At 38.6% G+C, this 24,422-nt stretch overlaps 1 protein-coding gene and 1 pseudogene across 1 annotated transcript in view; one reads left to right on the forward strand and one right to left on the reverse strand.

The window, feature by feature from the left end:
* Positions 1-24,422, forward strand: part of LOC124509895 (ankyrin repeat domain-containing protein 26-like) — a 238,257-nt gene that overhangs the window by 161,236 nt on the left and 52,599 nt on the right. Inside the window, 4 exon segments of the mRNA XM_047076483.1 lie at positions 1,781-1,951; positions 4,015-4,048; positions 4,614-4,749; positions 23,028-23,241. Coding sequence (XP_046932439.1) covers positions 1,781-1,951; positions 4,015-4,048; positions 4,614-4,749; positions 23,028-23,241 — 555 coding nt within the window.
* Positions 16,432-19,090, reverse strand: LOC124510333 (dnaJ homolog subfamily C member 10-like; annotated as a pseudogene).

Raw genomic sequence — 24,422 nt, forward strand, 5'->3', positions numbered from 1 at the left:
TTTTTATCCTGTTAATGCGGTGTATCAAATGTATTTATTCGATTTGACTTCTGAAGGATAATTTTGCTGAGTAAAGTATTCTTGATTGGTTATCTTTTTTCTCTTAGCACTTTGAATATGTAATCCCACTGCCTCCTGGAATGTAAGGTTTCTGCTGAGAAACTCCTAATAGCCTTATGAGGGTTCACTTGTAGTCACATAGTCTTTCCTCACTCTTTTTCATTCTTTTGACTTTGTTCTCTGCTGACTGGATAATCTGAGAGTTCCTGTCTTTCAATTCACATTTTTTTTTTTGCTTGATCCATCTCCTGTCAGTGATCACTCTTGCTTTTTTCATGTCCTTCATTATACTCTTCAGCTCCAGGATTTTTGTTTAGTTAGCTTTTACTATTTCCAGCTCTTTGTTAAGCTTCTCATTTTATTCATAGAGTGTTTTTCTGATTTTATTGAATTGGCTTTTTGTGTTTTTCTTGTAACTCACTGAGTTTCCTTAAAACTGCTATTTTTGAATTGTCTTTTGAATAAATTACAGATCTCCCTGTGTTTCCGATTGATTACTGGAAGATTATTGTGATCCTTTGATGGTATCATATTTCCTTGATATTTTATATTCTTTGCAGTTTTGCATTACTGTCTTTGCATTTGAAGTAGCAGTCACCTCCTCCAGTCTTTAATGACTACCTCTTCAGTGTGTCCACACCTGATTTTTTTGCTCCAGTGGGATGCTGGAAATTCTCTGCAGGACACCTGGTTTTCCAAAAAGGCTCTCTCATCCACGGGTGATTATCTTAGAGAGTGTTTTCTAGCGAGGGACTCCCCGATGTGGCTGAGAGGGAGGGGCTGGAGGCACTTTATGGGCTATTGCTAGGTCCACAGATTAGACTGTAGTATGTCTGCCTGTTCCCTGATGCATGGGTAGGCAAGACTTTTCCTCGGTCCCTTGGAATATAGTGCTAGATTCTCACAGCTCCTGCAAAGGCAGTTTTGCCCATGGGTGGATAAGATGCCAGTTTGTTGTAGGTGGGGAGACGCAACAACGTACATCTTGTTCAGCTATGATACTGATATCGCTCTGACATACGGGTATTTTAAAAGTAGTTTTTCCCCTAAGATATGTCCTTGATTTCTTCTTTCATGTTATATGGACCTCATGCTACTTTAAAACTTTGTTGAAATTAAGAGTTCTTATATTTCAAAGCAAACCCAAAAATAGAGCACACATCTAGTTATTACTCCCATGTCTAAGAGTCACTGCCTTTAGGCAATGAACTCTAACTTTTTAGTGTAACCTTCAAGGTTCTTCAGAATTTCTTTCCTGACTGATCTCTTACTACTTGCTTCCATGTATTTTATGTTTTTTTTTCCAAGTTCCTATAAGCTTATAGTTTTTCCTTTCAAGGCACCTAGATGCCATCTGTGTAATCTTTGTGCTCACATTCTAATCTCTAAGAAAATGGTTTTCTCCCGTTTCTTTCCCTGGTGACCTCTGCTGTTTATTTTCCCTCTTCAGTAAAGCCTTTCTCGTCCTCACTTACAGCTTTTCACATGTCAGTTCTTACAAATCACATTGTATTCTAATTGTATATTTACCTGTGTTTGAAGCAACAGATGAGTATTTCCTTTTGTACGGTTGGTACTTCAGCACTGTTCTCTGAATTAATCAAATTAAGTCAGATGGGTAAAATTCAGAACTTGATGAAAATTGTCTTTTTATTCTTTTTCAGTAAAATTATTAGAAAACATTGGCTTTTTATGGCTTTTTAATGGCTTTTTTTTAAAGGAGGGAACCTGGTTTACAGATGAAGAAGTTAAAGAAAGGTGAAAATGAAAAAGGGACATCAAAAGGATCTGTGATCACACCAGTGTTGCAGAAGGCAGATTCCCTAACTGGTGGTCCACTACAAAAGAATGATGGCAGCCATTTCAGTGAAAAGGATCAGCATGAAAGCAGGTAAAATCTATAAATTCTTTATGTGCCTGTGAAGGAATTTTAGCAGTGATTACCTTTTGTGGAAATAAAATGCTGTAGTGTAGGTAGGTCCAAGCTAAGGCAAGAAATACTCAACATATCAAACACACTGCTTGAAAAGTTGTGATGAGGGTAAGTGACTTTGTCAAGGAGCAGTTTCAGTAGTCACCATGGAAGCATGGAAGGTGAGTAAGTGTAAACAACTCCTTAGAGCATTTTAATTGGGAAAGGTAGTAGAGAAATGGATGATAACTGAAAAAGAATGTGAATTGCAAAGGCATTTTCTTTCTCTTTTTATTTTAATATGGGAGCTTTTAGAGTATGTATTCTGTTGGAAATGATCAATAGAGATAGACATGGTTAGTTAATTTAATTTTGTTTGCGTTTCCAAACATTAGGTAGTTTGTTGATTGTATTACATTATCTTTTAAAGATTATAGTAATTGTTTTTAGTACCCTTATTCATGTGATTTTGTGAAAGAAGTTGGTTTATTCTGAATTGGTTCCACAATGGGGTATTCTCATACAATTGAATGTGCAGATTTAAAAATATATATGTATGTATGCAAGTATGTATATATATATATATGGCTATATAATTTCTTGTATGTATGTATATGTATATTTATTATATGTATATTATATGTATAGTATACATATTATATGTGTATGTATATGCATAATATACAAATTATATGTATAATTTCTTATATATGTATATATAAGTATATGTGTATAAGTTCTATATGTATATATTTGTATACACACACACACACACACACACACACACACACACCCTTATCATAAATGTATGCAAGCACTGAGGCCATTCTGAATAAAACTAATCCTTCCTTGATGCTTTTAGATATCCAGTGCCTTTGATAATATCACAAATAGCTATGATTTTGTTAGGGACTTTAAAGTTTCTGGTTCTGTTAAGTTAATATTATTTAGGTTCTGGGGAAAGGGGAAGATTTTGTTTATTTACAATTGGAAAAGAAACTAGTAATCCATAACAGATTATTCCTTTTGGACTAGAGAGCTCTAAATTACCAAAAGCATGCTTCCAGTACCAACAGTGCCATTGACACAGATTGTATGCTCAATAAGTATGTGTTGAATGTGGGAATAAACAGTGGAATGAATGAATGAATGAATGAATGAATGCATGCCTGTTAAGGAACTTCTCTAGAAGAAGCAAATCTTTAGTTTATTGAAAGTAGATTTCCCATCTTGCCAAGTATAAAGTCTCTTAAAAAATGTGTAAGATTCAGAAATTGTTATGTATCACTATAGCTAGAAATCGAATCATAATATAAATTCATTTGCTGTCATATTAGTTAGAAACACTGGAGTATTACTTTAACCACATAGTATAAAACACATGCTTTGAAGGCACATTCCTGGGTTTGAATTCAGGGTCTGTTCTTGGCCAGCGACGAGGGCTTCTTGGGCAAGTCACTTCGACTTTCTGTGCCTCATTTTCTTCCTGTGTAAAATACCTAATATAATAACCTACTTCATAGGATTGTTGTGGGGCTTCAAATACCTTGAAGACATGTAAAGTGCTCATAGTAATGCCTAGAGAGTAGTTGCATAGTGAGTCTTCAACACGTTAATATCATGATTGTTAAAAAGGGGTTCTTTCATATAGGGAGTTAACTTGCACTTCCAAGTAGGTTTTAGTGCCAGTAAAAGCTTATTTTTAGTAAAATGACAACAACACAAACAATGGTATCATTCCTATCAAATAATGCAAGTAGCATTAGGATTTTCCTTTGCTTTTGTTAGTTTTTACCTAACGTTAGTACTTTGTTGTGCTTGCTTCAGCAGCACATATACTAGAACTGGATACACCTAATCCTTTGTTAATATTAGCAGTAGTATGTTTTCTATGTTGTTTAATGTTACTCTGTTGTTGAATCCCCTTTGTGGAAAATTAGTTTCAAATGCAGAGATTTTATATCAGAAACAATAGGTTTAGATATGCTTTGTATTTTAAGTATTTAATATTTGCCTGAAAAGAATTGTTGGGTTTTTTTCAGAACTGCAAAGAAAATGTCTAAGAAAAAGAACAAGGTAAGCAAAAGAGACAATGTAATTTTATTTCATTTATTATTTATTTTATTTTTATTTTATTATATCATTTTGATACATATTTGTTAGGAATATTGTTCAGTGGCAAAAAATTACTTTATGGAAGATGTAGTGAAAAAATAGAAAATGTTCCTTTGTTGTAGAGTCATTTGCTGTGAAAAAGTTACTTAGAAATACTAGCTATGGATAACAGTGTCTTTTTGATAAAAATCTGTTCTTTTAAAAAGTCTCTGTGGTTTCGCTTTTAAATGTTCATTCACTTATTTTTAAAATGTATTTTGAGAGAGAGCACGCACAAGTGGGGGAGGGGTCGAGGGAGGGGGGGGAGAGAATCCCAAGCAGGCTCCATGCTGTCATTGTGGAGGTCAACGTGGGACTCAAACTCAGGAAACCTGAGCCAAAATGGAGTCGGATGCTCAACCGACTGAGCCAGTCAGGTGCCCCTGTTTTTGCTTTTATAAAAAGATGGCTATTTATCACTTCTCTACACCTAGTATAGTTTATAAATATTTGGGGGACATTTTGAAATGGTATTATTCATTGGTAGGTCAAAAAGCAAATTACCTCTATGGATGACCTTGTCGACTTCATTCAGTCATCTGAAACAGCTTCAGAGCATTGTGAGTTGCCTTACTCTAAGAACTTCATGTTGCTGATTGAACAACTTGGCATGGATTGTAAAGGTAGGAAGTCTTTTTACGTATATTGCTGTAGTAATATGTGCACACCTTGCCTACTACTGCACCATAGAGCACTGCTGTATTATAGAGCTGCTCATCTCAGAAATATGGTTTATATTAAAATAAAAGGAGCACTATTGTATCCTCTCAGCCAAAGAGTCATCATTTCTACTGTACCTTTCTTAGTGGGAATGGCACATCTAATGTGTTTGTTAACTCTGCTTCTCTTCTGTGCCTTCACCCAGGTCAGGTCATTATTTTTCTCCTAGATGACTGAAATAACCTCAGGACTGTTTTCCCTGCCGTTCTACCTCCCAGGACCTTGGTCTACACTGCAACCATAATTAGTATATGTTTTAAAAAATGTGTCTTTCATCATGGTACCCCTTGCTTAAAACGTAGCTATTACTTCTCATTGCTATTAGGTTGAAGGCCACAGTCCTCTGGCTTCATCTTGTATGGTTTTACATCCTTCTTTCCGTCTGTGTCTTATCCACTGTTTTAGACGTTCTTCCTGTGAAAGAGCTTTTTGTTTCCCACAGCTTTAGTTAGGTAAACTGCACATATATGAAGTGTGTCATTTGATAGTTTTGACATATGTTTACACGTATGAAACGATAACCATAATCCAGACAATTAACATATTCATCACCCTTAAAAATCTCATGTCCCTTTATATTCCCTTATTATGAAGCTGCCAAATTGTTTTCTAAAGGAGTTGGATGGTTTTCCATTCCCACCAGCAGTCTGTGAGAGCACCAATTCCTACATACATATTCATGAACACTTAGTATTGTCAGCTTTTTAAATCCTAGCCATTCGGATGGATATTTAGTATGTACCTCATTATGGTTTCAATATACATTTCCCTAATAACGGATGATGGTGAGCATATTTTCATGTGCTTGTTTGCCATCTGTGTATCTTCTTTGAATTGTCCAAGTCTTTGGTTGTTTTAAAAATTTGTTTGTTTGTTTTCTTAGTTGTTGAGTTTTCAGAATTCTTTGTATATTCTAGACACAGTTCCTTCTTTGTTTTCTTTTTTTTTTTTTTTTGTGGTTGTTGTTGTTGTTGTTTCCACTGAAGCCTTTTATTTGCACATATGTATTACATCCCTAGAAAAAGAATCCCAGGATTTCTCCTTCTGTGTGTTTTCATCTTCCTTCTTCATGGTCTATGACTGTAGCTGAGGTGGTCAGTAGAATGAAACCAAACTGAGCAGATTATTCTGCCATTTTTCTAGATCTTTGCATTGTCCATCAATTCTGGGGCCAGTCACTCCATGCTTGCTTAACCTGCCTGTGAGTTTCACAACAATTTTCCCAACTCTGTGATCATCAATGATTTTAAATTCACCAGTGTAACCATGCTTCATCATCACAGTTAGAAAGTGGACAATGTCTTTGGAGCATGGCCTAGTAAGAACCTGGAGTGTGCTTCTCTCTTCAGTATTGTTATGCTTTGGGGAGCATCTGCCACGACATTCACATGCATCATGAAGGTGGCACAGAAAGATGGTGGAAAGAGCTAGATACAGTTCCTTTCTCACTTCTCTTTTTTTTTTGCAAGGTTTTTCTTCTCCCACTCTGTGACTTTTCCTTCTCTCAACAGTGTTTTTGAAGAGCAGTTTTTCTTTTTGGTGAAGTCCAGTTTACACATTCGTTTGTTCTTGTATGATTGTTGCTTTTGGTTTTCATATCTAAGAAATATTTGCATAGCACAAGGTCACAAAGCTTTTATCTCATGCTTTCTTTTAGAAGTTTTATAGTTTTAGGTCTTGCATTTAGATCTATGACCCATTTTATATTCTTTTTTATTTGTGATACAGAGTATGGATACAAGTTCATTCTTTTGCATATGGATATCTAGTTGTTCCAGCACCATTTATTGAAAAGGCTGTGTTTTCTCCACTTTATGCCATTGCTCCTTTGTCATAATCAGTTGGCCACATATGTGTGGGTTTATGTATGGGCGCTATTCTTTCTCATTGATCTCTTTGTCCATCTTTGTACCAATATTATGCTGATTTAATCACTGCCAGTTTATAAGGATTTTTGAAATCAGGTAGTGTTTGTCATCTTGCTGTGTTCTTTTCAGTGTTCTTCCGCTACTCTGGATCCTTTGCATTTCCACGTGAATTTTAGAATCAGTTTGTCTGTTTCTTAAAACAAACAAACAAACAAACAAACAACTCTGGTGGTCTTCTGGGATTTAAGTTTAGATTATGTTGAATCTACAGATTTATTTGGGGAGAATTGGCTTCTTGACAATATTGAATCTTTCAACCGCTGAACAGAGTATATATCTCTCCCTTGATATAGGTCTTTTAAAATTTTCTCAGTAACATTTTGTAGTGTTTAAAGTATAGGTCTTTCTGTCTTTTATGATATTAACCGTGATTATTTTTTATTTTCAGTGCAGTTGTAAATAATACATCTTAAATTTAATTTTTTTAATGCTTACTCTTGAGAGAGACAGAGCATGAGTTGGGGAGGGGCGGAGAGAGAGGTAGACAGAATCTGAAGCAGGCTCCAGGCTCCAAGCTATCAGTACAGAGCCCGACGTGGGGCTTGAAATCACCAATGGTGAGATCATGACCTGAGCCTGAGCCCAGTGCGTAACCAGCTGAGCCACCCAGATGCCCTGAAATTTTAATTTTTGATTCTTTATAGCTAATATATAGAAATACAGTTGATTTTTGTGTAATGATTGTGTATCCTCCAACCTTGATAAATTTATATGTATAGATATATTTAATATTATAGAGAATACATGAGCAGGGGAGAGGGGCAGAGAGAGAGAGAGAGAGAGAGAGAGAGAGAGAGAGAATCTTAAGCAGTCCCCATGCTCAGTGCGAGCCTGACATCGGGCTCCATCCCATGACTCTGGGATCATAGCCTGAGCTGAAATCAAGAGACAGACACTCAACCGACTGAGTCATCCATGTGCCATGATTAATTCATTTATTAATTCTAGTAGCATTTTTCTTAATGCTGTCAGATTTTCTACATAAGCAAAGGTCATAAGAATTCATTTTCAACTACTATTTTACTAATAATGGTAAATATTGTAGACTTGTAGCCAATTCATTCTCTGTCACAACTAATCAGCTTTGCCATTGTACTATAAGAGCAGCCAATAGATACTGCATAAATTAATGGAAATGGCTGTATTTTGATAAAATTTAATTTACCAAAACAAGTAACGTGGCCCATGGGCTGGAGTTTGCCAACTTCTATTTTGTGACCATGTCCTTTCTAGTAGAGACAGTTTCACTTCATTTTCTATCTGGATGTCCTTTGTTGCTTTATCTTGTTTGATTGCATTGGCTAGAACTGCTAGTATAGTGCTGAACAGAAGTCATTCAATGAATGTCATTCCTGTCTTCTTCCTGGTCTTATAGGAAATGCATTCAGTTTTTCACCATTATTTATAACGTTAGCTATAGAGTTATCATGACTTGTTTTGTTTTGTTTTGTTTTAAATCATATTGAAGCTCCCTTGTATTCCAGGATTGCCGAAAGTTTTTATCTGGAACGGATGTTGAATTTTGACAAGGAACATATTTTATCTACGGAGATAGATACGGTTTTTGAATCTTAAACCAACTCTGCATTTCTGGGATAAACCCCATTTGGTAATAACAAATTATCCCTTAGTGCATTGTTACATTCCACCCCCCACAAACACACATGGCTGTAGTTTAATTAATTAATTAATGAAATATAATTTATTGTCAAGTTAGCTAACGTACAGTGTATACATCGTGCTCTTGGCTTTGGGAGTATATTCCCATGATTCATTACTTACATACCACACTCAGTGCTCATCCCAACAAGTGCCCTCCTCAATTCCCATCACCTATTCTCCTCTTTCCCCCACCCCTCCATGAACCTTCAGTTTGTTCTCTGTATTTAAGAGTTTCTTATGGTTTGCCTCCCTCTCTGTTTGAAACTATTTTTCCCCTTCTATTCCCCCATGTTCTTCTGTTCAGTTTCTCAAAATCCACATATGAGTGAAAACATACGATATCTGTTTTTCTCTGACTGACTTATTTCACTTCACATACTACCCTCCAGTTCCATCCATGTTGTTGCATGTGGCACGATTTCATTCTTTCTCATTGCCAAGTAATATCCATTGTATATATAAACCACATCTTCTTTTCCCATTCATCAGTTGATGGACATTTGTGTTCTTTCCATAATTTGGTGATTGATAGTATAAATCTTGGCGTACATGTGCCCCTATGAATCAGCACTCCTGTGTCCCTTGGATATATGCCTAGTAGTGCAATTGCTGGGTTGTTGGGTAATTTTATTTTTAATTTTTTGAGGAACCTCCACTCTGTTTTCCAGAGCAGTGGCACCACCCATGCATTCCCACCGACAGTGCAAGAGAGTTCCCATTTCTGCACATCCTTACCAATGTCTGCTGTTTCCTGTGTTGTTAATTTTTTCTACCCTGACCGGTGTGAGGTGGTATCTCAATGTGGTTTTGATTTGTATTTCCCTGATGATGAGCGACGTTCCACATCCTTTCATGTGCCTGTTGGCCATCTGGATGTCTTCTTTGGAAGTGTCTATTCATGTCTTCTGCCCATTTCTTCCCTGGATTATTTGTTTTTCCGGTGTTGAGTTTGGCCAATTCTTTCTAGAGTATGGGTACTAATCCTTTATCTGATATGTCATGTGCAGATATCTTCTCCCATTCCGTTGGTGCCTTTTAATTTTGTGGATTTTTTCCTTTGAAGTGCAGAAGCTTTCTACTTTGATGAGGTCCCAATAGTCCAATTTTGCTTTTATGTCCCTTGCCTTCAGAGATGTATTGAGTAGAATTTGCTGTAGCCAAAGTCAAAGAGGTTGTGGCCTGTGTTCTTCTCCAGGGTTTTGATGGTTTCCTCTATCAATTGAGGTCTTTCATCCATTTTGAGTTTATTCACGGTGTAAGAATCTGGTCCTGTTTCATTCTTCCGCATGTTGCTGCCAAGACCTCCCAGCACCGTTTGCTAAAGAGCCTATCTTTTTCCATTGGATACTCTTTCCTGCTTTGCCAAGGTTTAGTTGGCCATACATTTGTGGGTCCATTTCTGGATTCTCTATTCTATTCCATTCGCCTTTGTGTCTCTTTTTGTGCCAATAGTATACTCCCTTGATGATCGCAGCTTTGTAGTAGAGGCTAACGTCTGGGATTGTGATGCCTCCAGCTTTGGTTTTCTTTTTCAACATTATTTTGGCTATCTGGGATCTTTTGTGGTTCCATACAAATTGTAGGATTGTTTGTTGTAGCTCTGAGAAGAATGCCGGTGCAACGTTGATTGGGATTGCACTGAATGTGTAGATTGCTTTGGGTCGTTATCGACATTTTCACAATATTTCTTCTTCCAGTCCATGAGCATGGAATGTTTTTCTATTTCTTTGTGTCTTCTTTAATTTATTTGATATGTTTTCTATAGTTTTCAGGATAAAAATCTCTTATAGCTTTGGTTAGATTGATTCCTAGGTATTTTATGGTTTTGGTGTAATTGTAAATGAGCTCGGTTTCTTGATTTCTCTTTCTGTCACTTCATTATTGGCATATAGAAGTGCAATCAATTTCTGTGTGTTGATTTTGTATCCTGGGACTTTGCTGAATTCATGTATCAGTTGGAGCAGCTTTTTGGTGGAGTCTTTCAGGTTTTCCATGTAGAGTATCATGCCATCTGCGAAAAGTGCAAGTTTAACTTCTTCTTTGCCAATTTAGATGTGTTTTATTTCATTTTGTTGTATGATTTCTGAGGCTAGGCCTTCCACCACTATGTTCAACAACACTGGTGAGAGTGTACGTCCCTTTTGTGTTCCTTATCTTCGGCCGGCAGGGTAGGGGGGAAGTTCTCTGTTTCTCCCCATTGAGGATATTCGCAGCAGGCTTCTCATATATGGTTTTTAGTATGTTAAGGTTTGTTCCTTGTATCCCAACTTTCTTGAGGGTTTCTTATTAACAAAGAATGCTGTATTTTGTCAAATGTTTTTCTGTATTTATTGACAGGATCATATGAATGATCGTATCCTTTCTTCTATTAAGGTGATGTATCATTTTGATTGATTTGCGAATATTGAACCAGCCCTGTAGCCCAGGGATGAATCCCACTTGATCATGGTGAAGAATTCTTTCATATACTGCTGAATTGGATTTTCTAGTATCTTGTTAAGAATTTTGGCATCCATGTTCATCAGGAATATTGGCCTGTCATTCTCCTTTTTAGTGGGGTCTCTATCTGTGTTGGGAATCAAGGTAATGCTAGCCTCATAGAAAGAGTCCGGAAGCTTTTCTTCCATTTCTTTGTTCAACAGCTGGAAAAGAATCGGTATTAACTTTGCTTTAAATTTCTTGTAGAGTTCCCGTGGGCAGACTTCTGGCCCAGGACTCATATTTGTTGGGAGATTTTTGATAACTGATTGAATTTCTTCGCTGGTTACGGGTCTGTTCAAATTTTCTATTTCTTCCCATTTCAGTTTGGGTAATGTGTAGTTGTCTAGGTATGTGTCCATTTCCTCCAGGTTGTCCAGTTTGTTGGCATATACATTTTCCTGGTATGCTCTAATAATTGTATTTCTGTGGTGTTGATTGTGACCTCTCCTTTTTCATTCGTGATTTTATCTATTTGGATTCTCTTTTCTTTTTGAGAAAGCTGGCTAGGGGGTTATCAAGTTTATTTATTCTTTAAAAAAAAACAGCTCTTAGATTCATTGATCTGTTCTACTATTTTTTTTGTTTGTTTGTTTTTTGGGGTTTTTCTTTTGGATTCTGTAGTGTTTATTTCTGCTCTAATCTTTATTATTTCTTCTAATGGCTGTAGGGTTTCTTTGCTGTTCTTTTTCTAGTTTCTTTAGGTGTGAGGTTCCATTTTGTATTTCAGATTGTTCTTATTTCTTGAGAAAGGCCAGGATGGAGATGTGTTTTCCTTTTAGGGCTCCCTTTGCTGAATCCCGAAGGGGTCGGACTGTCATGTTTTCATTTTCATTTGCCTGCATGTATGTTTTTTAATTTTTTCTTTCATCGTCTGGTTGACCCATTCTTTCTCCAGTAGGATGTTCTTTAACCTCCATGCATTTAGAGGCTTCCCAAACTTTTTCTTTTGTTTGATTTCAAGTTTCATAGTGTTGTGATCTGAAAATACGCATGGTATGATCTCTGTTCTTTTATATTTATGGAGGGCTGTTTTGTTACCCTCTGTGTGATCTGTTTTGGAGAATGTTCCACGTGCACTTGAGACGAATGTGTATTCTGCTGCTGTTGGATGAAAAGTTCAGAATAGATCTGTCAAATCCATCTGGTCCAGCGTATCATTCAGGGCCTTTGTTTCTTTACCGATTTTGTGCCTAGGTGATCTGTCCATTGTTGTTAGGGAGTATTAAAGTCACCTACATTTTCCATATGATTATCAATATGATTGCTTATGTTTATGATTAATCAATGTATATATTTGGGGACTCTCAAGTTGGGGGCACCAACATTTACAACTGGTAGCTCTTCTTGATGGATAGATCCCTTAATTATGTTATAATGCCCTTCGCCATCTCTTGTTAGAGACTTTAGTTTAAAATCTCATTTGTCTGATCTAAGTATGGCTACCCCAGCTTTCTTTTGACTTCCAGTAGCATAATACATGGTACTCTATCCCCTAACCTTCAATCTAATGGTGTCCTCCTGTCTCAAATAAGTCTCTTGTAGACAGCATATAGATGGATTTTGTTTTTTTTTTTTAATCCATTCAGATACGCTATGTGTTTTGATAAGGGCATTTAGTCCCTTCACATTCAGAGTGATTATTTAAAGATATGGATTTCATGTCATTGTGTTGTCTGGAGCTTTCATGCTTGTGGTGATGTTTCTGGTCCTTTGTAGCCTTGACAACATTCCACTCACAGAGTCTCCTTAGGATCTCCTGCAGGGCTGGTTTAGTGGTCATGAGCTCTTGTAGTTTTTGGTTTTCTGGGAAAGCCTATCTCTCCTTCTATTCTGAATGACATCCTTGCTGGAGAAAGTATTCTTAGCTGCATATTCTCCTATTCAGCACATGGACTTTTTCCTACCATCACCTCCTGGCCTGTCAAGTTTCAGCAGGCAGGTCTGCTAGTACCCATATGTGTCTACCCTTGTAGGTTAAGGCCCGTTTGTCCCTTGCTGCTTTCAGAATTCTCTTTTCTCTTTGTAACTTGCCACTTTCACTATGATATGCTGTGGAGATGACCTATTCTTGTTGAATCTGAAGGGAGTTGTCTGTGCCTGCTGGATTTGGATGTCTGCTTCCTTCTCCAGATTAGGGAAGTTCTCACCTATAATTTGTTCAAGTAAACCATCTGCCCTTTTCTCTGTCTCTCTCTCTTATGCTGGAACTCTTATGATCCGGATAAATATTACATTTCATCAAATCACTTAGTTTTCTAATACTCCCCTCATGGTCTAATATTTTCTTATCACCCTTTTTCTTGGCTTCGTCATTTTCCATAATTTCATCTTCTATGTCACTTATTCTCCCCTCTGTTTCCTCCTTCTTTGCTGTTACTGCATCTAGTTTATTTTGCATCTTATTTACAGTATTTCTTAATTGCTGTGACTATTTCTTAGTTCCTTGATCCCTGCAGCAATAGATTCTCTGCTGACTTCTATGCTTTTTTGTAAGCTCAGCTGTTAATCTTACACCTATTATTCTAAATTCTTGAACCGATATATTGTTTATATCTGTTTTGAGCAATTCTCTAGCTCTCATTTCTTCCTGGAGTTTCTTTTGAGGAGAATTCTTCCATTTCCTCAGTGTTCGATACTTTATGTGTTTTCCTAGTTGTCATGTGTCCTGCACCTGTCAGCACTACTATTTTAAAAAGGGGTCGTATACTATCCAGGGCCTGGCCCTTCAACAGGTATCTTTGGAGTGTGTTTCATGCTCTCTGTTGTGACTCTGGTTGCTTTATTTCCCTACTCATATTGGTGGGTTGGCCATTCCAGCAGGTGTGCTTAGATTTGTTCATAATGTAACCTTGGAAAAGAATTTAAACACTGGGGGGGGGGGTGATGGAAGATGCCTTATCTCAAACAAAGGGAGAAATGACAGGGGCAAAGGAAAAGAAAAGAAGACAAAAAATTGACCAGGCAGAGAATCAGAGAAACTATACAACGTAATCCAGGCAGGGGAGAGAGAGAGAGAGAGAGAGAGAGAGAGAGAGAGAGAGAGAGAAAGGAAAATAAGAAGGAGATACAGAAGAGGTGCAGAAAGAATAGATTAAAAATCTCCATGACCTGGCAAGTTGTCCCCATGGGCGGCCCCTGGAGATGTTTATGTCACTCTGTAGCCCGGATTCCTAGATTTCCACATCTTCTTGCCTCACTGCTGTGTTTGAAGGATGTGGTAATTTCAGGTCCCCCTACTTCTCTGTCATGTTGACACACCCCTCTTTAATGTAGTGTTAGACTTTATTTGTGGATGGTTTCTTCAGAAATTGTACTCCCATGCTTATGACAGAATTTTATTTCTTATAGTATCTTTGTCTAGTTTTGGTTTCAGGTAATGCTAGCCTTATAGAATGAGGTGAGAAATATTTCTCCTCTCCATTTTTGGGAGAGACTTTGTGTAGAAAGATAACATTTCTTCCTAAAATGTTGGATGAATTTACTAGTGTAGCCACTTGGCCCTGGAATTGTTTCCTGTGGAAAGATCTTTATCTAAGAGTTTAGTTTCTTTTTTACATATAGCGTTAGTTAGCTTATCGGTTCTTTTTTTCCTTTATTTTATTTTTTTATTTTATTTAAGTTCACTTTATTTCATTTCACTTCATTTCACTTTATTTCATTTCACTTCATTTCATTTCATTTCATTTCAGTAATCTTTACACCCAACATGGGGCTTGAACTCACAATCCAGAGATCAAGAGTCACATGCTCTATCAACTGAGCCAGCCAGGCACCCTTTATTCTTGATTGAGCTTCGATCATTTCTGCCTTTCACGGGATTTACCCACTGCATCTGAGTTGTCAAATTAATTATATAAAGTTCATAATAGTACTTTGTTATTTTTTAGTATCTGTGAATCTCCAGTATTGTTGGTTACATTACTAATCTCTGATATATTGTTAATACTTCCCTTGTTTCTCTTCATTTTGGGATAAGTCTTGGTAGAAATTGATCCCTTTTTTCACCTCCTGAAAGCATTTGGTTTCATTGATTATTCTCTATCGTTTTTCTGCTTTCTTTCATGTGATTTATGTCTTTGAGTTTTATTAGTTCCTTTCTTCTGCTTGGTTTGTGTTTAATTTGTTTTCCTTTTCTAGTTTCAAAAGGTGGAACCCAATGTCATAAATTTCAGACCTTTCTTCTTCCTCATCCTCTTCTTCCTCTTCTTTTTCCTCTCCTTCCTCCTCTCCTTCTTCCTTCTCCCCCTCCTCCTTTTTCTTCTTCTTCTTCTTCTTCTTCTTCTTCTTCTTCTTCTTCTCTCTTTCCCGCTATGTCTCCCTCTCCCTCTCCTCCTTCTCTCCTCTTCCCCTTCCTCTTTCTTCTAATTCTTCTTCTTCTTCTTCTTCTTCTTCTTCTTCTTCTCCTTCTTCTTCTTCCTCTTCTTCCTCTTCTTCTTCTCCCTTTCCCTCTCCATCTCCCTGTCCTCCTTCCCTCCTCTTCCTCCTTCCTCTTCCTCTTCTGTTTTCATCCGCCTCCTGTTTCCTCCTCCTACTCCTCTTCTTCTGCTCCTCCTTCCCTCCTCTTTCTCCTTGTTGTTGTTGTTGTTGTTCTTCTTCTTCTTCTTCTTCTTCTTCTTCTTGTTCTTCTCCCTTTCCCTCTCCATCTCCCTGTCCTCCTTCCCTCCTCTTCCTCCTTCCTCCTCCTCCTCTGTCTTCTTGCGCCTCCTCTATGCTCCTCCTCCTCCTCCTCCTCTTCTTCTGCTCCCCCTCCTTCCCTCCTCATTCTTCTTCTTCTTCTTCTCTTCTTCTTCTTCTTCTTCTTCTTCTTCTAGATACTGTAGAAATCTATTGGCATTATTTTACCAAAATTTTTCTCAATTGTGAAAAATTAAAATCAGTTCTTCAACCTTTAGAAAGAAAAAAGAAGAAAATCTCTTTACTATAATACACCATGAAAATAGGCTATCTGCTTGCCACATTGTGTGTGTGTGTGTGTGTGTGTGTGTGTGTGTGTGTGTGTTTTAATTACACTATGGCCACAATCCATTTCACACAATTTTTCAGACAGGTAAATAAATACCAAATTATTTCCTTTCAGGCCAGCCACAAAACTTTAAGGAATAGACCCTAGACATGTATGTACTTGACAGAGCAGGCTCCTGGTTGAGCCAGGCAGTTTTAGTATCATTTCCAGGGGTCAGCAATCTATGGCCTGTGGACAGAATGTTGTTTGGCTTGTTTGTGTATGGCCCTGAGGTAAGAAAAGTTTTAGATTTTGTAAAGGGTTGTACACAAAGCAAAAACAAAGTACTATGTGACAAAAGTATATGGTCTACAAAGGTTAAAATATTTACAGTTTGGCCTTTTACAGAAAAAGCTTGCAGACCCTTCATTTATACCAATGTTGTACAGAATTCAGACGGTGCAATTACAATTCCGAGATAATGTTCCTTTACTGTGACCCAGAATGTAGCAACATCCTACAAAGATGTTCCTCTGATGTCATGGGTTAGAATTCCTTTTCTCTTCACATCATTAAACTTCATCCTCATCTCTCTCTCCATGAGTGTGGAGATTTTTCAATTTTTCATTTAGTAAGACAGCAATTGCTTTTGCATCTCTGGCATCTATTTGCTCTCCCCAAATGTTTCTCTTTGCTTTTTCATAGGGAAAACATTTAACAGTCGGATAGGCTCTGATGCCAGCTTTCTGGCATGTCTGAACCGAAGCCTGACAGTCTATTTTTCCAGCTTTCGCTTTTCCTTTCATCGTCTTAGCCAAGAGCTTAAACTCTGGAGCAAAATTTTGGCAAGGTCCACACCAAGGAGCATAGCATTCAATCACCCGGTGATTTTTCCCTTGTATAACTTTTTCATCGAAAGTCTGAGTCAATAGATTTGTGGATGCTTGAGGTCGAAATCCCGTGCCCCAAATCTCTCTTCTAGCCATTGTAACTGTGATACTGAAAAGCTTTATTTGGTTTTGGGGGGGGATCTTATCTCAGGGTATCTCTGAACATTTTCTTGGGCACAAAAAGAATGATACTTTTGGCAGTCTATACTGCCCACAGTAACTATCCAGTTAGTGTCCGGGCCATTCTTTTCCATTCTGGCATTAGGACTTGACATGGATGACACCATGGGAGTAGAAGTCAACCATCCAGACTTCATCATGGTTTCTTTGTTTAGCTAGTTCATTGAAAGTGGTGGGTGTCAGGGAGGTCGCTGAAGGTTCCTAAGATCCTCTATGAATTCCAAGATCTGTTCAGCAGAGTGATGTCCTTCTTATTCATGAACCTTAAATTGGTTGAATACCACTGTTGTTGTTGGATCCGCCTGAATGTTATACGTGTTACAGGGTCTCTCGTGAACCGTACCATCTAGTGTACCAAACTTAAGCTGACCACGCAGATGCTTTGATTCTTTTTGTAACTCTGGCAATAAAGCTTGACATGGTGGACAACATGGCACAAACAAATTAACAAGCCACGGTTCCTGTCATCGGCGGGAACATTTTGAGGTCCAAGTGTGGCAACATGAGAATTACCACTTTCTTTGGCAAAGGCTAGTATATCATATAGAATCTTCTTTCCATGATGAATTTCATATTCTTTGGTTCCTTGTCCTTTAAATACTGCTAGACATGGCTGAAATACAGAGAGATTACTACAGATGTCTGGTGCAGAGGGACAGTCAGCCTTGCCAACTTGAATTGATCAATTTGAGTAGAGTTTTTAGTTCCCTCAACTCAGGATCATTTGGATTTTCATGTTTTCCGAAACTAAACGATAAGAGCCACAGATGATGAGCCAATCGATCCGTTAGTGTATTTGCCAAAAGTAGCTCAAAATCTGGAAGACTATGCATGATTTCCAAATATATTTCTCGAGCATCCAATGAATTAAGGAACAAAATGCTGCCTTTCTCTCTGGTATTTAATGTGGTGTCAGAGGAAAATAGGCAGTAGTACTTGTGATAATATCCAGACTTTTACAAAGTTTGTCCTGGGTGGCACAGTCCATCCATCCTACATTAACCAGACCATCCAACATGTCCCTGAGCCTGAGTCGTGTCTATGAAGTTAAACATCTCCTCCTTTGCAACAAAAAGTGATCAGCTGGCCAATACCAGCAGCAAAAGCAGTTTCTATGGAGTGAACACAATTTCCTGTCCATAATTCCATCACTGGGTTTCTAACGTGCTGCATGGCGAAACTCACCAAACTTTCCTTTGATCTGTGCTCGTGATATTTCACCGTGGCCGTTCCAGACCTAAAAAGGAAGAGGCTGGGAGATCCGTTGACTCCTTTCATTCGGCAAAGCATTCTATCATCACCACAGTTAACAGCACCAATTCAAAGTAATCCATCTACTTCTTTAGCACAGTCTCTCCATGTGGGAGCTAATTCATGGCAGTGTGAACATCCTGGGGAGTAAAAGTTCACAAACCACAGTTCTCCACAATGAACAGCAGCATCCACTTCTCTTCTATTCAATGTCATGCTTTCAAGATCATCATCATAAATACCAAAATCATAACGATCATAATCCCAGCTTTCATACGGGCCACCTTCTGGATCATCTGCAAGTCCCTTCTCTCTGTATTTGTCATGCTTTTCCCACAGATCTTCATCTTTGAGTACTTCATATGCTCTATTTATTTTTGAAAATACGTTAGGATTATTAATTTGGTTGGTAGGTTGGTTGGTTATTTATTTATTTATTTATTTATTTATGTATTTACTGTTTATTTACTATTGAGAGAGACAGAGACGGAATGCAAGTGGGTTAGGGGCAGAGAGAGTGGGAGACACAGAATCCAAAGCAGGCCCCTGGCTCCGAGCCATCAGCACAGAGCCCGACGCGGGGCTCTAACCCACGACCTGTGAGATCATGACCCGATCAAGCGGAAGTTGGACGCTCAACTGACTGAGCCACCCAGGCGCCCTGGGTTATTCGTTTTTTTTTGTTTGTTTGTTTTTTTTGTTTTTTGTTTTTTTTTTATCAGGATGTAGCTTCAATGCCAACTTCGTGAAAGCTTGTCTTATCTCTCTACTGTTTGCAGTCCTGGATACTCCAAGTAAACTGTAAAAATCCTGATCTGTTCCCACGAAAATGGTCATATACACTATTAGGAAACAGAATAACCCTTTTCCGGTCCCGGAGGTAGTCATTTTCGTTGAAGCAGACTCCCATTCTTTCTCTTATACTAGTTCTGATGAAAGTGAACATTCAGATATACAGCTGGTTCCAACTGAGAGAATATGCAGGTTTGAGAACTTGTGTTCACGTTACTCCAAGAGCGAATCAAGCACCATGAAATTTTCTCCCAAAATGTCAATCTGTTTAGGCTCAGTAATCTCCACTTCCTCAGATCACAAAAGATATCAAAATACTTTCAGGAATCTAACCTTCTTAACATTCTGTTTCTCCTTACTTCCTTGAATCCTAAATGTCTAAATCTTCTCCTTACCTGTGAATGGTCTCTGGCTCATTTCTAACTCCTTGTCTTGCAACCAAAACATATGTTTGTAAAGTATAGCGGTGGAGAGTAACAAATACTCAGACTAAAATAAGCAACCAGAGGAAAATCGAGAACACATTGCCCAATACCACCATGGGACAAGTGGTTCTCCTAGGGGTCCTTCTCAGCGTGGGTGTGGTGGACTTGATCTGTGCCAAGCTTCAGGGCCAGGTGGAAACTGCCGGTAAATGCAATAGGAAGGATTTCTGGCTGCCATCAGCCCAGAATAGGATGTGGGGAGAGGGGAAGGATGGGGACATCCCATGAAAGAGACTGCTGGCATATGAAGTCTCCGGCAAGACTAGGGTGAAAAGAGCCTGAGTAACTGAGGCTTAAGTGAGAGAAAGGGTCGCAAGAAGCTGGGAAGCGAAGTCGGAAGAAGGGTGATGATGTAGGTAGTGAGAAAAAGATGGGGAGCTAGAACACAAAACCCATGGCAGGGGCGGAGAGGAAGGGAGGGGAGACAGGTGCAGAGGCATTGGGCTCTCCCTTCCAGAAGGACCATGCCTCTGCCACCGCCGCCGCCTCCCGCTCCAGCAGAACCCGGGACCCGACCCATGCCCACCTCAGTCTAGGGGGGGTCTCCTCCTACAGCTACTCCCCCACCTTCAATTCCCGGCATTGGCGGACCCCGCCCCCACCCACCCAAGTGCCTGCTGTGCGCTGTGAACAAAGCACCTGCTCTCCAGCCACTGCCAGGGTGGGGCGGGGCAGGGCAGGGTGCCTTGGGAAGCTGGGGGAGGAGCCATAAAGGCAGCAAGGAGCACCGCACTTCCCTCTTCCTTTTTAATGTATACATTCAGTGCTATCAGTCTTCATGTGAGTGCTACTAAAGCAGGACTCTACAAATTCTACTATGTTTTCATTTTCATTCAGTTCAGAATCCTTTCTAATTTTTTTTTCTTTTTTCATTACTTCTTTGACCCAGGGGATATTTCGATGTGTTCTGTAGTTCACAAATAGTTGAGTATTTTCCAGAGATATTTTTGTGCTTGATTTCTGATTTGATTGCTTTGTGGTCAGGGAACACACTATTATGACTTCAGGCCTCTTGACTTCTTCCTTTTATTAAGATTTATTTTTGACCCAGAACATAGTCTTTTTTGGTAAGTGTTCCATAGATCCTTGAGAAGAATAGTGGCGGCCAAGTCTACTATGCCCTTGCTGATGTTGAGCGTGTTGAAATATCAGACTATAATTGTGAATTTGCCTCTTTCTCTTTTCAGTTCTATCAATTTTTGCTTCATGTACTTTGAAGCTATTAACAGATACATGAACATTTAAGATTGCTCTTAATTGACCCTTTTACGATTATACAGTGACCTGTTGTTTATTGCTGGTAATATATTTTTTTTTTTTGCTTGAAACTGTTTTGTCTGCTATTCATATAGCCACTCTAGCTCAGCCTTCTTTGGTCAAGTGTTAGTGTGGTATATCATATTCCTGTCTTTCGAACAAATTTCTGTCTTGACATTTAAAGTGCATTTTGTATAGGTGGCATCTAGTTGAGTCTTCCTTTTTTATCCATTCTGACAGTCTGCGTTTTAGTTGAGGCTTTTAGACCGTTTTCATTTACTGTGATGTTTTTGTTCAATATATGAAATTTATTGTCAAATTGGTTTCCATACAACACCCAGTGCTCATCCCAAAAGGTGCCCTCCTCAATACCCATCACCCACCCTCCCCTCCCTCCCACCCCCCCATTAACCCTCAGTTTGTTCTCAGGCTTTAAGAGTCTCTTATGCTTGGGCTCTCTCCCACTCTAACCTCTTTTTTTCTTTTTTCCTTCCCCTCCCCCATGGGTTTCTGTTAAGTTTCTCAGGATCCACATAAGACTGAAAACACATGGTATCTGTCTTTCTCTGTATGGCTTATTTCACTTAGCATCACACTCTCCAGTTCCGTCCACGTTGCTACAAATGGCCATTTACTGTGATTTTTGAGATAGTTGATTTGAATATGTCATCATGCTGTTTGATTTGCATTTGTCCTATCTGCTCCTTGTTCCCGTTCTCTTCTTTTTCTGCTTTCTTTTAATCGAGTAATTTTTATGATTCAGTTTTATCCATTTATTTATTCATGTATTCATTTATTCATGTGTTCATTTATTCACCTATTTATTTAGGCTTCCTAGCTAGAACTTTTCAGTTTTGCTGCTTTAGTGGTTGGTTTAGGGTTTATAGTCTATGGCTTCAGCATCACAGTCTCCCTTCCAGTAATGTTATACCACATCGTATAGAGTTTAGGCAAATCACAAGAGTTGACTTCCATTTCTTCTTTGCTAGACATATCCTTCCTGGGTCAGTGGGATTATAGTTTTCATGAGGTTTAGGAAGATTTGGGCCATTTTTTTTTTCCTGTCCCTTTCCCCTGCCTCTTTGGGCAATTGTATATTTCCCAGTTGAAGTTTTCTCCCAGGTTTCCAATGTTGAACTTCAGTCTTTTGTTTTGTGATGTCTAATATGTGTTTATTCCTACCCATCGTATTGTTCATGGCTAACATAATTTACATCTCTGTAAGTACTATTTGGTTTTTAAAACAATAGCTTCCATGCCTCTAGTTATCTTTTCATGCTTTGTTTGGAGATATAGTTAAGTTACTTACAAACAGTTGGATCCTTTAGTCTTGCTCTTACAAATTATTGTATGAATCCAGAGTGGTGATCAGCCTAAGGCAAATTATGAGTTTTTCTATCTTAGCTAATGTGAATAGATACTGTCCCTCGTGCTGTGGGAGCACCAGGCAGTGCTTCCTCTACTCTTTTCAGATTTTTTTTCCCTTGATGACTTCCTTCCATGTATGCACTGGTTGTTACTCTGTTGAATAGCCAAAGGGGACCCTGTGCAGATGCCCAGGGTTCTTTCTGTGTCCTGCTTTCTCCTCTCCTGGATGCTGACCTGTCGTCTCTATCTGCCTTGACTTCACCAGACTCTCAGTTTTGCCACCACGACTCAAGGAGTCTGGTGAAATCTACTTAAATAATTTATGTCTCCTGTGTCGTAGCCTGAAAACTCTCTCAAGGCAGTGAGCTTGGGCATACGTGTTAGGCTAACGTGTTTTGTTTTCAGGGATCATTGTCCTTCGTTGTCTGAAGTTCTGTGTCTTGAAAATCATGTTAAAATTGTATTTTGTCTGTTTTGTTTTTGCTTGCTTCAGGTAGGAAGATCAATCAGTATGTGTTACCCCATCTTGGCCAGAAGCAGATTACTGGAACTTCGGCACATGCTCTAGATTGTCGAGAGTGCTTGTCTTCCTCCTTTGCTTAATTGTCTCCTGCTCATCCTTCATTCCTCAGTATATTTATCTCTTCCTCAGGGACATCTATCTTCCTTGGGCCCAATCTAGATCAAGTTATGATCACAGAACTCTGTCTTCTAATAGGAACTACCTGAATTTAGAATTACCATTTGAGTTGTCTTTCTCCTTCACTAGACTTTAAGCTAATCGAGAGCCAGGGGTCTTCTCTATTGCATCTGTAGAGCTGAGTATAACATCTTCCATTGAAGGTATATATTTACTCAATGTGTGAATGAGTGAATTGAAGATGCACAGGCCTGTATATGCAAAAAGTACTCATCTATTTCATTTCTGTTTCTTCTCTGATGCAGATTATGCTGGCTTCTTGAAAATCCAAGATATACGTGTTTCCTATGAGAAATTAAGGAAACTTAACAAAAATCACTGTAAACTTCTTATGGGAAAAATGACGAAAATGGACAAAATGGTTAGTGCACTACAAAACGAGCTACAGGAAGCCAAAGACATGATATCACGGTTAAAACATCAAAAAGTGGAATGGGAACGTGAATTCTGCAGTTTGAGGTACAGCATCTTGGCTTTAAGGAAATATTTCAACTGTTTCCTTTTATACTACAGATGTGTAGGGGCAGTTTTGTAATTGCTGACTTACCTTATAGGATTTTCCTGGAAAGAATACTTGTTTAGTGTTGTGAGGTGTGCGATTCTTGGCAATAACATAGCAAGTTCTTAACAGTGAATATTTCTAATACTTTAATGTATATTCCAAATCACAATTTTAATGGCCATATGAAAGTCCACCATAGTCCAAGAAACATCATTGTTTAAGAGATTGAATTCTGCTTGTTTTTCATCTCTCTGTATTTTAATTAATGCTGTCAGGAATGTCTTTTATATGAATCTGTTTCTACATGTCTGGTTAGTTGCTTGGAGTCAGTTCTTCAATATAATGTAATCTGGTTAAAGTATAAAAATTTTTAAAAAGGTCTTTGATCCATATTTTTAAATTGTTCTCAGGAAAGTTTATATTACTTTCTGTACCTACCAACAGAGTATAAATGGTCATTTTTCTCAAGACAGTAAAATCCGCCAAAATTGATTCCGTTTGCTTCTTAACATGCAGGGGTTAAAAGGTAAAGTGGGGGTGCCTGGGTGGCTCAGCTGGTTAAGCATCTGGCTTCGGCTCAGGTGATGATCTCGTGAGTTTGAGCCTTGCTTTGGGTGGGCTCGAGCCCTGCTTTGGGTGAGCACGAGCCCCGCTTCGGATGAGCTCCTCTTCTCTCACTCTGTCTCTCCCTCTCTGTCTGCCCCTAATGGGATTCTGTCTCTCTTTCCCTCTCTCCACCCTCACTCACTTGCGTCATCTCTCTCTCAATAAAAAATTTAAACAAAGTAAAATAGGGGCGCCTGGGTGGCTCAGTCAGTCAAGCGTCCGACTTTGGCTCAGGTCATGATCTCAGGGTTCGTGAGTTCGAGCCCCACATCGAGCTGTGTGTTGTCAGTGCAGAGCCCACTTCGGATTTTCTGCCTCACTCTCTCTCTCTCTCTCTCTCTCTCTCTGCCCCCCCCCTTTGTTTGCATGGGCTCTCCCTTTCTCTCTCAAAAATGAATAAACATTAAAAAAAAGTAATACGGAAAGTGGTTACTGAGAAGTTTTTTCAGCATCTCTGTCATAGGTAGATAAAATTAATTCAAAAGTGTATGCTGAAAGGTCATATTACTCTTTATTGTTTACTTAATTAATA

The sequence above is a fragment of the Lynx rufus genome, unplaced genomic scaffold (genome assembly GCF_022079265.1).
Source record: "Lynx rufus isolate CCGP_SWC_20201006 ecotype Redwood Valley unplaced genomic scaffold, mLynRuf1.p SCAF_15, whole genome shotgun sequence".
Taxonomy (NCBI): Eukaryota; Metazoa; Chordata; class Mammalia; order Carnivora; family Felidae; genus Lynx; species Lynx rufus.